Source organism: Scleropages formosus, chromosome 22 (genome assembly GCF_900964775.1).
Source record: "Scleropages formosus chromosome 22, fSclFor1.1, whole genome shotgun sequence".
NCBI lineage: Eukaryota > Metazoa > Chordata > Actinopteri > Osteoglossiformes > Osteoglossidae > Scleropages > Scleropages formosus.
The window spans coordinates 19,011,145-19,026,244 of NC_041827.1; the positions used below are offsets into that span (position 1 = coordinate 19,011,145).

At 43.1% G+C, this 15,100-nt stretch overlaps 2 protein-coding genes across 3 annotated transcripts; one reads left to right on the forward strand and one right to left on the reverse strand.

Moving 5' to 3' along the window:
* The first annotated feature begins 114 nt into the window (after positions 1-114).
* Positions 115-9,636, forward strand: rpn2 (ribophorin II). 2 transcript variants are annotated; one of them, XM_018734158.2, is made up of 18 exons: positions 115-201; positions 1,042-1,229; positions 1,610-1,705; positions 1,916-2,091; positions 2,859-2,934; positions 3,089-3,223; positions 3,883-4,059; positions 4,156-4,274; positions 4,748-4,853; positions 5,678-5,769; positions 5,890-6,004; positions 6,164-6,358; positions 6,518-6,604; positions 6,712-6,807; positions 7,002-7,077; positions 7,333-7,462; positions 8,389-8,436; positions 8,994-9,347. In XM_018734158.2, the coding sequence occupies exons 1-18, from the start codon at positions 189-191 to the stop codon at positions 9,007-9,009; spliced, it is 1,941 nt and encodes a 646-aa protein (XP_018589674.1). In that variant the 5' UTR covers positions 115-188; the 3' UTR covers positions 9,010-9,347. The 2 variants fall into 2 exon arrangements, with proteins under 2 accessions (XP_018589674.1, XP_018589675.1); XM_018734159.2 differs by lacking the exon at positions 8,389-8,436 and having other exon boundaries at positions 8,994-9,636.
* On the reverse strand, positions 9,439-15,100 carry ghrh (growth hormone releasing hormone). The gene is made up of 4 exons (XM_018734024.2): positions 14,991-15,100; positions 11,094-11,207; positions 10,708-10,812; positions 9,439-10,487 (listed from the first exon to the last, which is right to left on the reverse strand). The coding sequence occupies exons 1-4, from the start codon at positions 15,098-15,100 to the stop codon at positions 10,355-10,357; spliced, it is 462 nt and encodes a 153-aa protein (XP_018589540.1). The 3' UTR covers positions 9,439-10,354.

Consider the following 15,100-nt stretch of genomic DNA (forward strand, 5'->3'; position numbering starts at 1 on the left):
AACAATTTAACTTAAATATATTTACTATGAGTTTAATAAACTATATATGTAGCTATATTGAATGGGATTAAACGTTTTTTTTTTTTTTTTTAATTAAAAAATGTCTTTTTCCTATTCGCGTCTAAAGTGGGACGAGCCGTGTGACCCGGAAGTACACCGAACGCTTCGCTGTCGGTCCGATAGATGACATGGCGCTGCGCGGTAAGTAATTGATCGATTCGTTCATATAATCCCTAATTCGATCATTCATGTTTCGGTGGTTGCTAGTAGCTGCGAGCAATATAAAAATGGGGAGCTACCGCTGAAATTCCTGGAGGTTAACGATATAGATATAGGTAGCCTTCAGCTGCAGTGCAGTGCCGAGCCTCCTTCATCCATTCATGGAATCATGCACATCATGAATCATGACATAAAATTTGATAAATGTGATTTTACGTGATTACGCTCAACTCCTCCTTCGTTCTGTTTTGTGCAAATTTTTCTGTAATAAGCGGGGAACGAGTGATACAGCTTGCTTTTTTTGACAGCTAACAGCTTCATTGACATTTAGCAAGAAGAAGAATTCAATCGTGTTTCTCTCTCTCTGCTCTGCTCTGTCAACTAAAACTGACAAATACAGCGGTTCTTGGTTCGAGTCTCACTTCCTACTCACCCTGCCTTTGCACCCGATGTATTTCTTCGGAATTCCTGCAGTAATGCCCTGCTGTAAGGGTCAAGTTCTCACTTATAATGGGCGGCAGGTGTGTATTAGCCTAGGTCTGTCACCTTCTGTTCTGAGGGTTGCTAGTTTGAATCCCCCTCTAGCTGTAATTCCTTTGCCCGAGGTACTGACATTGAATTGGTAAAAATTCACCCGCTGTATGTGTTGATCATTGTGAAGTGATCTTGCACATAGAATCACCTAAATAAAGAGTAATAAAAACAGGCAGATTTTGAGATTGTAGCCGTTGCATTTGCTGGCTGAATATGGATGTATGTCTGTGTTGAGAAAAGCACATTTTCAATATAAAGAATTGTTCCTTGATTCCCCCCCCCCCACAGGTCTGCATTGTGTAGTTCTCCTCGCTTTGGCGCTGGGCGCCCAGGCCTTGACCCCATCCCATCACCTGTCCCCTGCGGACCTGGACAGACTCAAAGCCTTCCTGAACCAGCCCTTTACAGACCTGGAGTCGGCGTACTACTCCATTGTGGGCCTGAGCAAACTGGGCATCGCCGTGTCCGACGAGCACGTAAGAAATTATAACGGTTTTCAAACAGCTCTAGAGAGAGACAAAGTCAGCCTCGGGTAAATAATCATGGCTCATTGGGTAGTATAGTGGTTAGAGCTGTTCCTTTGTAAGTTAGGCTCCCTAAACCCAGCTGCCCTCTAATAATGGCCTTGATCAAGATACTTACTCTGCTTCATGACGACAAAAATAAGAGAGCTATGTAAATAGTAAATCAGCGTAAGCGCCTTAGTGCAAAACCGATGTCAAAATTTTCCTTCGAAAAAGGTCACAACTAGTAATAGTTAATAATAATTGTAATAATAACTACTCTGTATAATAGCCTTGTTTAGTATGTGTTCCTTTCAGTGTAGTGCCCTCTAAGAGATTATTTGCTCTTTTAGGCTGCATGTCAGTTTCTGAAGTCCCAGCTAGACCCATCCAACATTGACTCGCTCTTCTTTGCTTCTGAAGCCAGCCAAGCGCTTTCAGGATGTCAGGTACTGTGCATTCGGTGTTAGTCACACTGTAATTGGAATAAATGCTCTGAAAATCTTTACCGGCAACAGTGATGTCAGAGTTTTTCCTACCATACACCTCGCTGGTCCAGTTTGGAACTTCGCTGGACAGCAGTACCCATTTATTAAGAGCGGCCAAATTTTTTTCCAGTTGCAGACAACATAGTATAACAGAGGATTTATGACCCGCAGATCCCCCTGTCCAATGAGACCCGTGACCTCCTCCTTGCGGCCGTGAGTGAAGACTCCACCATGTCGCAGATCCATCGCTCCGTGAGCACGCTGAGCTCTCTGGGACTTCCTGTGGCCTCACAGGAGGTGGTCAGCGCCCTCACCACACGCATCACCAAAGAAGACAATGTTTTGGCGTAAGTAGATGGGGTCATTACCGTGTGAAGTTCATATTAATATTGTTTTCATACCTCTTCACACTAGGAAAGTCATGCAAGCGGAGTCTGAATGTAAACCAAGTCAGAATATTTTTTGTCTTGCTGCACAATGTATAAACCAGTTTGTTGCAGTATAATAGTGTTAGTGCTATGTAGTATTTTAATTTAGATTTACTTTAGTGTTGCTGTTATCGATCCCAGTCAGTGATCTTAGTGATTAAGGATACAGTGATCCTTCACATTACCATATTAATTTATTCTGAAGCCACCAGAATACGACGAAAATATTCTGAGACCATAATTGCATAAATGTCAATTCCTTCCGAAGTCCCAAAATTTAAGTTTTAAATCTTGTAAAGAAACCATTTCCTGCTCTAAACTTGGTTTGCAACCTTATTAACAGAACAGGATAATGTTAAAATTACATTATTAATGTAATGACGAATAAGCAGACTGGCACGGTGACACAGCAAATACTGCTGTTCTCTCACAGCACCAGAACGGTTAGAATGTGAGTTTGATGCCATCATAATGTGATTACTGTACATTTGTTTCAGAATGTCTGACCACTAGGTGGAACAGTGGCATTCAGAAATGTCCTGATCACGCAGTAAATCCCGTACCTTACACTCCCTCATAAAAATTGTGTTCCTTTACATTAATCGGAGATAAGCAGAAGCTGATTTAAGTTTTTTGGAGAAGATCTGAGAACCTGTCTTGAGTACCTCTTTATTTTTCGTGTGCAGGATAATCCTGGCCCTGCAAACAGCTTCTCGTCTGTCCCAGCAGGCTGAGCTGGGTGGAATCCTGGAGGAAATTGAGGTGTGTGTTGGTCACTGTGTGTAGGGGGGGTTCTAAGCACTGATCTTTAAAGGTGATGCTTTTAGGTTGAAGTGTCCGTGTTGTTCATGTCACACAGTTACCGTGTGTTAGTACATTGTCTGAGTGTGGAAGCTGATGTGATTCCTCTTCTCAGGACCTGGCTGCCAGGCTGGATGATCTTGGTGGCATTTACCTTCAGTTTGAGGAGGGCCTGGAGGCCACAGCTCACTTTGTGACAGCAGCCTATGCCCTGTCTGATCATGTGGACATAGAACCACCTCTGAAAGAGGTACAGCCCTTTCACTTGTGATTTCCCAATATTTATTTACTCTTTCAGAAAACAAGGAAGTGTTTCGTTGGCAGAGAAATTTGTTTCCAAGCAAACATGGGTGTCCTTTTTTCCTGTATACAGTGTCTTCTCACCTTAGCAGCACAGTAGGGGTTAAAGTCTGTCTAACTCCAGAGTCCTTTTAGTCACAATATATAATAAAAATAAAATTTAATGCAGACTTTCCCAGATTATCTATATTATTCCCTAGATGATTATCTTAGATTCTGTGAGACCTTTTGACTATAGAAATAATAACTAAAATTCTTTGTAAGACTTTTTTGTTACCATTTCTCTTAAAGTTGCGCTATGTTAAACTTAAAATGGTTTAAAATGACAAAGGAGAAATATGCTGTTTCTTGTTGATCAATTCATCCCATTAACATTCCTCATCTTATTACTGATCACCAGCACTCAGGAACACCACATGAGCTATAAGTACTGAATTAATCCGCTTTTGCACTTGTAGTCTCTTTGGGTGCGTTTTACTGCCATCTGTCCACTCAGTTTTCCACATTAAGTTAATAGACAAATGGTGTATTATGAAAATTAAAATAAGTGAGCCTTCCTTTTCTATATAAAGACGGATGATAATGTTTGTGTTTCTCTTTCTCTCTCAGGATCAGGTTGTCCAGCTTGTGAACTCTGTCTTCAGTAAGAAGTCCTGGGACTCCCTGTCCGAGGCCTTCAGCGTGGCCAGTGCTGCCGCCGCATTCTCTGGCAACCGCTTCCACATCCCAGTGGTGGTCACTTCCCAGGGTCCAGCTGCTGTGTCCCACCGCCAGCCTATGCTACAGGTAACCCTGCCCCTGGACTCACAGCTGACCGGTGTTATACAGGCTGGTTACGCTCTTGTAAATTCTCACACCGATGCTGGCTGTCTGTCCCCAAAGCTTCAGGTCACCGACATCCTCTCCCAGCCCCTGCCCTCCATCAGCGTGCAGGTGGAGTCTGCGCACGCTGTTGCTTCCAAAAGTGTTGTCCTCAGTCAGGCGCCCTTCACACTCAGAGAGTAAGAACGCCGATGCGCTGACACACAGAAGTAGCATCTTGTCATAAGAAAAAAAGGGAATTCAGCTGTTTTACAAGATAATTTGACAGGGCCCATTTTGTTAAATCCCATCAGTAACCACTTGTCTGGTGCTGGGTCAGGGTAGTTTGGATCCTATATCAGAAGTGTAGGGTGTCTGGAAGGGTACACCCTGGATGTGTTGCCAGTCTGTCGCAGAGCAACAACATATATGTATCTGCTGACAGAGTGCAGTTTAGGGTTCTCGGTTCACCTGAAACGCATCTGTGGACTGTATGAGGAAGCCCACAAGAATATGTTGAGGATAAGCAAACTGTACTCAAACAGCCAGGATCAAACCCATGTCTGAACCAACAGCCCAGGAGTTGTAAGATAGCAGTGATACTCATTGGGCTACCATGCAGCCCCTAAAAGGACCTTTTTAGACATGTTCTTTCTTCAATTTTCGTTCCCAGTGGGATCTTTGAACTGAACTTCATGGACAGCCAGCCAGCCAGCGGTTATTACCAATTCGCTGTAGCGGTTACTGGAGACAGCCGCTTGGTGGCCAACCATGTGGAGGTGAGTGGGATTCAACACTCCAGCACCACAGGAGTCACAGTCGCTTTGGTGTAATTTAACAGAAGTACCTTTACAGTATATTTTTTCATTAAGATGACACTTCTCCAATGTGACTTACAATGTCATTCTGTGTTAATTATGTAAAAGTAGCATAAACTATGTATTGCTCTCTTTTTCATGGTAGATGTGAGTTTAAGTGGACATTTTGATATAGACTTGGATGGTGGGTGATGCCATCTGTAATGAAATTCAGTTCCTGAAGTGCCTAAAATGACTGGGGGTTAAAGTGCATGTCTGTTCCAAGGGTGTTCAAGTGGGTTTGTGATCTTGGACCTAAGAAAATAGAACAGAATTGTTACAGCTAAGGTGGTGAATCACTTTTTTTTTTTTTTCTCCTCTCTCTCTCTTCCCTCCAAATAACTTTTCATTACCTGGGTCTATCTTTGACCATATGTTGCTTTTTATAAATCAGAGTGTGGAAAATTATTCTCTGACACAAAGTGCTGCTTTTTTTCCTCTCGCGAGTTGACCGTCGCTCAGGTCACTGAGATGAATAGTGCAGGCAGAAGGTCCCTTTTAAACTTTAACCTATTAGTGTTGTCCTTTTTGAAGATTTTACTGGACTATGACAGGTTAATAGATTCATCCCTAAACCCTTTTTTGAATTTTATTGTGCATAAAATTATCATTTAAATGCTGTTAATCTTGCTGTCATTAGCCACTTGGCTCTCACCTCAAATTCATGCAAAATATCTACAGTAATGCAGCTTCCATGGACTAGGTGGTTGAATTAAAGGATTTTCTTTTGTTCATTTTGCACTTAGATGAAAGTGAAGGTTTCCACTGAGGTAGCCATCAATAACATGGATCTGTCTGTGGTGGACAAGGACCAGAGCATTGGCACCAAAACGACAAGGTTGGTATGGAAGATCTGTGACACGAAGGATGTGCGATGTTTCTTGCTGCCCTTCATAGTAGCTGCCAAGGGAACAGTGGGGCCTGTGTTTGAAGGCCATTGTTCTTCATGTTTGCCCAGGGTGGAGTATCCCTCCAAAGCCAAGACCTCGTTCACTGCAGACAGCCACCAGAACTTTGCCATGTCCTTCCAGCTGGTGGATGTAAACACTGGGGTGGAGCTGACACCTCACCAGGTAGACATTTCAGGCCACGAAACCTGTCAAATTTGGTTTCAAAAGATGATCTCTCTCTTGTCATTGGATCTGGGGAGACTGGTGCTCAACTTCTGTTTCTACTTTGGGTTGGAGTTTGTACTGATGAGGTTGTTGGTTTCTACCCCCGCCCATCTGCAGACGTTTGTTAGGCTTCATAACCAGAAAACCGGTCAGGAGGTCGTATTTGTGGCTGAGCCAGACAGTAAGAACGTGTACAAGTTTGAGTTGGACACGGCTGAGCGGAAGTCCGAGTTCGACTCTATCTCTGGCACATACGCACTCTACCTCATTGTGGGCGATGCTACGCTGGAGAACCCCATTCTCTGGAATGTGGTGAGTATCAAGGCTTCCGGCTTTCTATGAACTTGTCAGTTTCGCTTTTCTCCCATTGTTAAAAGTCTGTGTAAACGAGGTGTTAGGCACTCCAGGCAAAGTCTCCATAGATGGAGAATAAATGTTAAGTAACTTGTGTTCACATCTCGCTCTTCCAAGGCTGATGTTGTACTGAAGTTCCTGGATGAGGAAATCCCTTCTGTGATCCAGCCAAAAAACCTTTACGTGCCCAAACCAGAGATCAAGGTACCAGTCTATGTATTAAAAAATAAAAGTTAAAACCTGCAAAGATGGTACAGGTGCTGCATTGTTAGGAAGGATTCTGGAGTAGCTGATGTTCAATGTTTTTGCAGCATCTCTTCCGGGACCCAGAGAAGAAACCCCCAACTGTGGTTTCCAACACTTTCACTGCCCTGGTCCTCTCCCCACTGCTGCTCCTGTTCATCTTAGTGAGTTTGTCACAGTCACAGCTGGAACCTGGTTTATTATTCATCTCTTGAGTTGCTGTGTTTTTCATTTACAGTTTGACAGTGTTGTTTTCAGTGACTTATTTTTCCTGCCTTTGAACAGTTTCAAATTCAGACAATCTCCTGGTGGTGGTGTTGGGATAAACCTCATTCTTTGTGCTTCTTTTTGTCTCTAGTGGATCAAACTTGGTGCAAATATCTCAAATTTTAGCTTCACTCCAAGCTGCATCCTCTTTCATCTGGGTCATGCAGGTGAGCATTTTAATAAACTCTGCAAATGTTTTTCTAGATTGTCATTATATGAAATTACAAAAAAAAAACATTTTTCCAGCATGAAATTTTGTCATCTGTAATTCTTTTAGCCGTTTATTGCCGTTGTTTTGGATCTTGTCAAAGGTGTGTGTGCGTGTGTGTGTGAGTGTGTGTTTTGTTTTATGGTCTTCAAGTTCAGTTCTTGCTGGTTCCTTCTGCTTTACCTTGACTGAGGAATTTTATCTGTCATTTCAGCTATGCTGGGCCTCATGTACGTGTATTGGACCCAGCTGAACATGTTCCAGACCCTCAAGTACCTGGCCATCATTGGCAGCCTCACCTTCCTGGCAGGAAACCGCATGTTGGCCCAGAAAGCTGTCAAAAGGTACAGACCTGGGTGTTGAAGCCCTACTCCCTGCTCAGGACCCACCACATGAATCTTGCTGTGCATCATGTAGAAGTGCATTTGAAGTAGCAGCCTCATGTGAGCTCTCTGGCCTTTTTGGGTATGGATTTAAAAAGCCTGTCATTTTCTCATTCCCAATGGTGCGAACGGGAGCTGTGAGGCTCTCTTCTGGAGCCCCCTGGGGGCCCTACCTTGACTGGTAGGCTCTTCAACAGACCCCCTGCTGTCTTGGTCAGTGGGGGTCTATGTGAGAGAGGAGCAGATCACTTCCCAGGGGGCCTTCCCTAAGTGCTTGTCTGTTAACAACCTCATGTGGGTGATCGCTCGAGTCCTTCAAATGGAGTGTCCTTGAGAAAGTAGAAAGGTGATTTATTCTTTTTCGGGAGGAATCAGTGCCATGTAGTCATTGTTCAAAGTCCTGCATGATGACTTCACTGGGTTTTGGAACACAGACACTTCTTGTCTGCATATGCCAGCTTTAAAAAAAATTCCTGTATATTTACATTTCTTTTAGAATTTCTCCAAAGTTACGTCTCAGGGTAAACAAAACAAAGTTCAACAACAAAGATCTTCAGATGCAGACACAGTTGTCGAGGCACAGGTTAATACGGTTTTTTTCTCAGCACATATTTTACAAGAATTGACTCTGATTGATTGGAAATATAAAGATCGTGACAAATGGTATGACGTGTTTATGCAGCTCTTACATTAGAGAAAAAGGCAGTTCAGTATCCATGTTTAAACAAGTGCTGATGCTGTAGAAAACTGAAAAGTGTGATTTCTCTGCTTATTTTTATGTATGTCAGTAGTTCCTGTCCTAAACACTCTCCTGTAGTGCTTGCATCCTTGACTTTCCTGTCCAGACCTTTTTTTTTCTCTCTCTTGTCTTTCTCTTCCACTTTCAGGATTGCTGCTGAGCAGAGTAGTAGGTTGGCAAAATATAGGAGCCTGCGGTAAAGAGGCCTTTTTCTATTAGCGAGAATGCAGCCCTTTGCCAGTCTGACAGCTGATTTTGTCCCTCTGTGTGTCTAAAACCCATTTCCCCACAACTGCGTTGCCTTGTGGTATCGTTGACCTCCGCTCAGCAGACTGGAGAGCCGTATCCCACCGTCCATCCCAGGCCACCTTCATAGTCACCTTCCTTCCTGCCTGTTAATTGTGTGGCCGGCTGATGTGGATATATATATCATTCTGTGGCGTTATAGCCCTGACAGGGCTGTCAAAGTACTGAGATTTTTTTTTTTTTTTCTTCTTCTCCCGATTGACTGAGTTTTGTTTTGTCCATTGCCATAACCAACCTAATCATCAAATTGGTTGCAGTTTTCTTCTGCTTCATTGTCTCATTGCAGTGTCATTTACTTTGTCCTGTCAAGCTATTAATTGTGCACGAGCAGAGACTGTAAATCCCGTAATGTTGCATTGATCTTAAACTGGTGTAGATATACAGTGCTTGTAGACTATATGGTCATGTTTGTATGTTCATTAATAGTAATTTTTCTCTCTCTTTCAGACTTGCAAGTAAATGACCACCGAAAATATAATGGAAGGATGGATGAAAGCATTTTTTTTTGTTAGTTTTGAACAATGGGGATAGGGCTTTCTGGCAGTTTCTGTGGCATGTGAAGTGTTTGGAATGCATTTCTAAGTCAGACCTTTATTCAGAACGATCAGTGACTTAAATTGCTGAGGTTTCATTTCACTTTATGATAGGTGTCCAAATACAGTAACGGGTCATGTCATGAGGCATTCAGTTCCAAATGTCTTATGCATTAGCTTTGGTTGAGGAGGGGGGGAGACTGATAGACTTTTGATCTGTTAAGATCACTTATGACGTGCTTTTTTTTTTTTTTTTTTTTCCCCCCCTTGTATAAATGTAAACTTTACAGTGGGCAGCTTTTTTGTATTAAGATAAAAGATTAGGGAAGCTGTAATTTTTCTACTTATTTTTACATTCCTGTTGCGTAAATTGCTGGTGCCCACTCTGCATGCTGCAACAGAACTGCAATGCCCATGCAATTTCATCACACGCCAATAATGGGCTCATATTTGAAGACGTGTCTGTATCGTGCCCTTCAGCCCCCCAACCAAAAAAGAGCCCAGCTCAAGATCGTAAACGTAATATGAATGAGAGGGTTTTTTTGTGATTGAAGAAAATAAAGAAATTGGGATGGTTATGTCTTTAGTGGTTCTCTTTGAAATTATGTTTAGCTGGTTTGCGTGTCTGATAGAATTCAAACACTGTATAATACAGATGCCACAGGTAATTTGTGTGCAAAATAATTGTGGTCCTGTCCACTACTCGTATTATGTGGCAACCTGTTCTTCTGTTTCAGCACACTTCAGTTTGTGTAAAATTTTGTTTTTGACAAATGTTTAGTTGAACATGACTAAGTAACCTTTCAACGCAATCATTCGTGGGACCTATGAAAAACAACGAATAGCCAAAACAACATTAGGATGGTTGCATTGCTTTATTTTTAGTACAACATTTATGTTAACGTATATAACAAACTAAACCTGTTTTAAGCTCTTGTTGGCATGGCTGTTTTTAGCTGCTGCTCTGCATTTCTTCACATGTAACGTTGCACTAATATTTAGTTTGAATGAGAACCAAGCAGGCGAATGAGTTATAAAAAAAAAAAAAAAAAAAAAAATCCTCCCGTCTTTCCAGGGCACTACTCAGTGATTTTGTTCCTCTGTCTTCCGAGAGAACCACCTGCTCTCACGGCTCCTCCTGCAGATTCTGTCACTGCAGGGGGTCCTGAGGAAAAAGGACAAAACTTTGATTATTGTTCTTCTGGGTGTGCCTCAAGGCCCCTCATTGGACCCTTTTAAATTCTTGTTGAGCTGCTTCCCTGTGAAAGCCTTCACTTACCTGGGTCTGTTGACATCCAGCTGCCACCGTTTGATTTTCTGTTCTCTGAGGATGGTGGTGAGATCCTGTTTGAACATGTCCTCGAATATGTCTGACTGACGTTTTGCATAATGTCGCGCATCGCCCACCCTTAGGACGTACATGCAAACAAAGCAGGTGTTTTATCAAACATGAACCGACAGGTTGACTGGAAAAATTCAGAGGAGCAAATGTTTATTCAGGAGTCTGTCTTAAGGTTAAAAATGTTCTTAAGGATAATAAGGAGAGAGGATTTACCTGAACTTTGTGAAAGTGTCAGGTGGCTGGTTGAATCTTTGCATTTCAGAACGGATGTGTTACATCTGCTCACCCTAGTCGTTTTCCCATGATGGTCTGAAGGAACTTCCTTGCTGAAATCTGTCCCAGAACCTTCCTGTAGCTGTTGGTGAAGATGGCGTCAGCATGGCGACCAAACCTGGAAGAAGAAGCAGTGGAAGATGGTTATTCATTTCTGCATAACACTGGGCTTTGAACTCAGAAACTGGTCACCAGACATACAGAAGCCACAATGGCAACAGGAACTCTTTTTACACCTCTGCTGAATTCTCCAAATGTTGAGTGAGGATTTTGTTTGGCCGATATTACACATTAATAGTATTAGCAATTTAATCACAGATACCTGCAAAAAAATCATTTGTGGGGGACAAGGTTTTCTGCATTAGTGATTTTGGGAAGAGACTTTGGCAGAGCACTGACCGCTGTTTGGTCTGTCCTCTGGGGGGGGCACTGCTTTCAGTGCCGGGGGCCTGGCTGGGGTCCCTCGTGGAGGAGCTGATGAGAATGGGTGACTCCGAGGCCCGTTGGCCGAATCTTCAACATGACAGAAGATACACAAAGACTGCAATGATGCGTCTCTATTGAAATAAAATACTTTGGAGAAAGTGGTCAGTAAAACATGCATCTGATTTGACATGTGTTCATAGACACAAACCATGGTGTAATGAATGTATTTTAAAAAAATTTCTCAATAAGCGTGTTAAGATCTATTCGTATTGGCATACAATTAAAAAAAAAAAAAAAATATTTCTAACCCAATACTTTGTGGAACTAGATTGATTTTTGTATGTTGATCACATGACAATTACCTCACTAGTGCAGTTATCTGGATCTATTAACATGTTATTCCTATTAAACAGGTGCACAGTGTGGGGTCCATATTTACTTTAACACACTTAGCAGACAAAGCGACTTCCAACGAACTCTATGTAATGCAAATCAGCCCACACACCTTATTCACCACGGTGACATACACTGCTAGATACAGTACTTACACTGGGTCACTCATCCATACATCAGTAGAACAGACTCTCTCTGTCACTCATACACTGTGGGTGAACCTGAACAGCATGTCTTTGGAGTGTGGGAGGAAACCAGAGCACCCGGAGGAAACCTACACAGAGAACCTGCAAACTCCACACAGGCTGAGCACGGACCAAACCCACATCCTCTCAACACCACCCAGGTGCTGTGAGACAGGTTGCCACCATGCCGCCATACGTACGGACACCTGTTTTCACCAGAAGCACTTTTGCAATTGCACACATTAAATTTCCTTTATACAGAAGGCAGACCTAGTAGCTCTCGCCTTGACCTTAGAGGCTCACGCACACGGACGCGCGCAGCAGCTCTTGACGAACGGACAGGGATGCGTTCTCCGCACGGACCGCCGTCTGCGCACCCTTCCTGTGGAATAATGGAAGGACTGAGCACGAAACACGCAGCCCGTGTGAAATTAGTTTCCATTCAAGCAGCGGACTGAGAGCAGGGGGATGAGAGCGCGCGCTCTGCCCCTGTGCCTGGCGAAGAAGAACGAGAGACACCAAGAGGTCCCGCATAATTGCTGGAACAAAGAGAGGCAATAAGGTCAAGCTTCACACGCTGTGGGACGCCAAAAGGCGCCGGCGATTGCAGCTCTCAGAGATGTTCTTACTGACCTCCTGTTATTCCACAGAGGCCCCAAAAACGCTAATCATCTCTCTCTCCCCCCATAATTTAGGATGTTTAGATGTATTGAGGGTCCTGACCGAATTCCCGGTACAAAAGTAAAAATTCACGGTTTCAGATACAAATGTCAGACATGTGGAAGCACTCAGCAGGTGGGAATAATTCAGCTATTTATTCATTTACAACTTATTTGTTCATTCATAAATGAATCATCTCTGCTGAATTCAACTGTTCCAGACAATCAGAAAAACTTAACCAGATCATTATTTAAATGGAATCAAATTATATAGCAAAACTACATATCAGCATATTTTCATTGCCAAACAGAGCAAATTTTCTTTTTTTTTTTTTTAATTATTAATTATTACAAGTGGAAGTGTGTATACTTTGATCTATGGGTTTCTTTAATCCAACAGAAGTGGAACCAAAACTGTATTTGAACAAGAATCTGAACATGAGCAAATTTACACACACTTTAATTCTTGATTGAGCACTGCAGCCTCAGAGAACATCACTTTGCAGCTTTTTTTCCCCACATTTATTCATTTGGCTGACACTTTTCTCCAAAGCAACTTACAATTATTTGTCCATTTATATAAGTGGGTAATTTTTACTGCAGCAATGGAGGGTAAGGACCTTGTTCAAGGGTACTACAGCCAGAGGTGAGAATCAAACCTACAACTTCTGGATCCAAAGGTCACACCACTAACCACTACACTACCAGGTGTGATGAACAAGACTTTCCTCACTACTCCTGGAACTGTAACTCACTCACACACACACACAAGCCGCTTGTCCCAAGCAGGGTCACAGCAAACCAGAGCCTAACCTGGCAACACAGGGCATAGAGGGGGACACGACACACCCAGGATGGGACACCAGTCTGTCACAAGGCAGCCCAAGTGGGACTCGAACCCCAGACCCACTAGAGAGCATGACCCAACCAAACCTGCTGCACCGCTGCACCCCCCATAACAGTGGTAATATTTTTCGACTAATCTAACACTGATGAACAAGGCTGCTAATACTGCTTCAGTGACTTGCTCCGGTGCTCTGAGTGATGTGCAGGACCTACCGGACCCCGGGGTACAATGACGAGCAGGAAACAGACATCACCAGGCAGCACAGCAACAGCGGGGCAGCTTTATCCATCACTGCGGACAGTTCTGGAATCCAGCAACAGCAACAAGTGCTCCGGGTTATTACTGTATATCAAAAAACGCTGAGCTCACTGGTTTTTTACAACTCATTTCGAGCACACTGCGGTGAACCTGCTTCCATACACTGCAACATGGCACAATGTATTATTTTACCATACTGGGCAACGTCGTGTTCTCCAGCGTAATATTTCACGATGGACCAACAATTTATCAGCTAACGAATATTCTCAACGGAGTAAAATCCTGGGGGGGCACATTAGGTTTGGTTGAACACTGGGAGGGGGGCATGTTCCCCCATCCCTCTATTATTACACCTAGGAAATACAGATATTTTAACATGAAAGCCCCAAAAGTAATAACCAATTAACCATCACTCTCATTTTTCATTCCTACATTCCCAAACTGCCCAAAATTAGCCTTATTCCTAAAATGTTCAAAATGGTCATGGCCATGATTTGTGCAAAATATTTCCGCTGTGCTCAACATCATAGGCAAATGAAAAGAGGCACCTAGTAATACATGCTGAGATTGCAGCGCACCACTGACAGGTGTATTTCCAGCCCTCACCGTGAAAGCTCTACTTTGTCACGATGCACAGTGACGGCAAACCCGGTATGTTAGAGGATCACTTGAATATGTTAAATAAACCCACCGTAACCAGATGCTCTGCGGGACCTACCTTGACTTGCGTGTATGTGTGTCGGGCCGTTCCGGATCGGGGTGCTCGGGTGTCAGGAGTGGTCACTCTTGTCCACTGCAGCCCAGGTTGCTTAGTCTCATTCTCACACACTCTTGCTGCGTGCTGATGGGCACGGCACTTGTCCCTGCGCTCCAGGCAGCGTCCAGTTCACTCGTTCCTGGATCTCCACCCCCCACCTCTTAAACCATCTAATTATGGGGGTTCAGTGACATCACACCTGCGCTGAGGAGCTGACCCACACTCACAGCAAGGGGTGTATATCCCTTTTCACAAATGTCATTATCCCCAGTGTCCCCTCCCTGCCTCCCTGCCTATCTATCTATCTATCTATCTATCTATCTATCTGTTTAATTATGGGCAGTTGTCTAATGGTCATTGCTGGGTTTGGATCCCACTTTCTGCTATAGTACCCTTGATCACAGTACTTAGCCTGAACTGATACAGTAAAAATTACCCTGCTGTATGAAAACCAAATAACTGTAGATTAATTGAGCTGATAATTAATAAAGCTCCTGATTGCATTCATTAAGCTGTTTCTGAGAAATAAGATAAATAATGTGTTGGTCTGTCTATTCATAGTACTCATGTACACATTTGGCTTCATTCATGCCATGGTCTTTGCTCACTCCAAGCCAAGGTCTTTAATTATCCTGCTTGAAAAAATTCAGTGAAAAATAATGGCTTTAAGTTTAACTACAGTGTTTTCCTGTGTTCCCACCACAGCAAAAGTGGTTGACTTCGCATGATCCAGTACTTTACCGTGACCAGGGAAGGTAAGGGAATACATACCTTAACTCACTTTCATTAACCCCTTTGTTCTTGCCAGGGTCGCGGTAGACCGGAGCCGATATCTCGGAATAACGGAATAAAGATACTATATTAATTATTATTTTATGCAT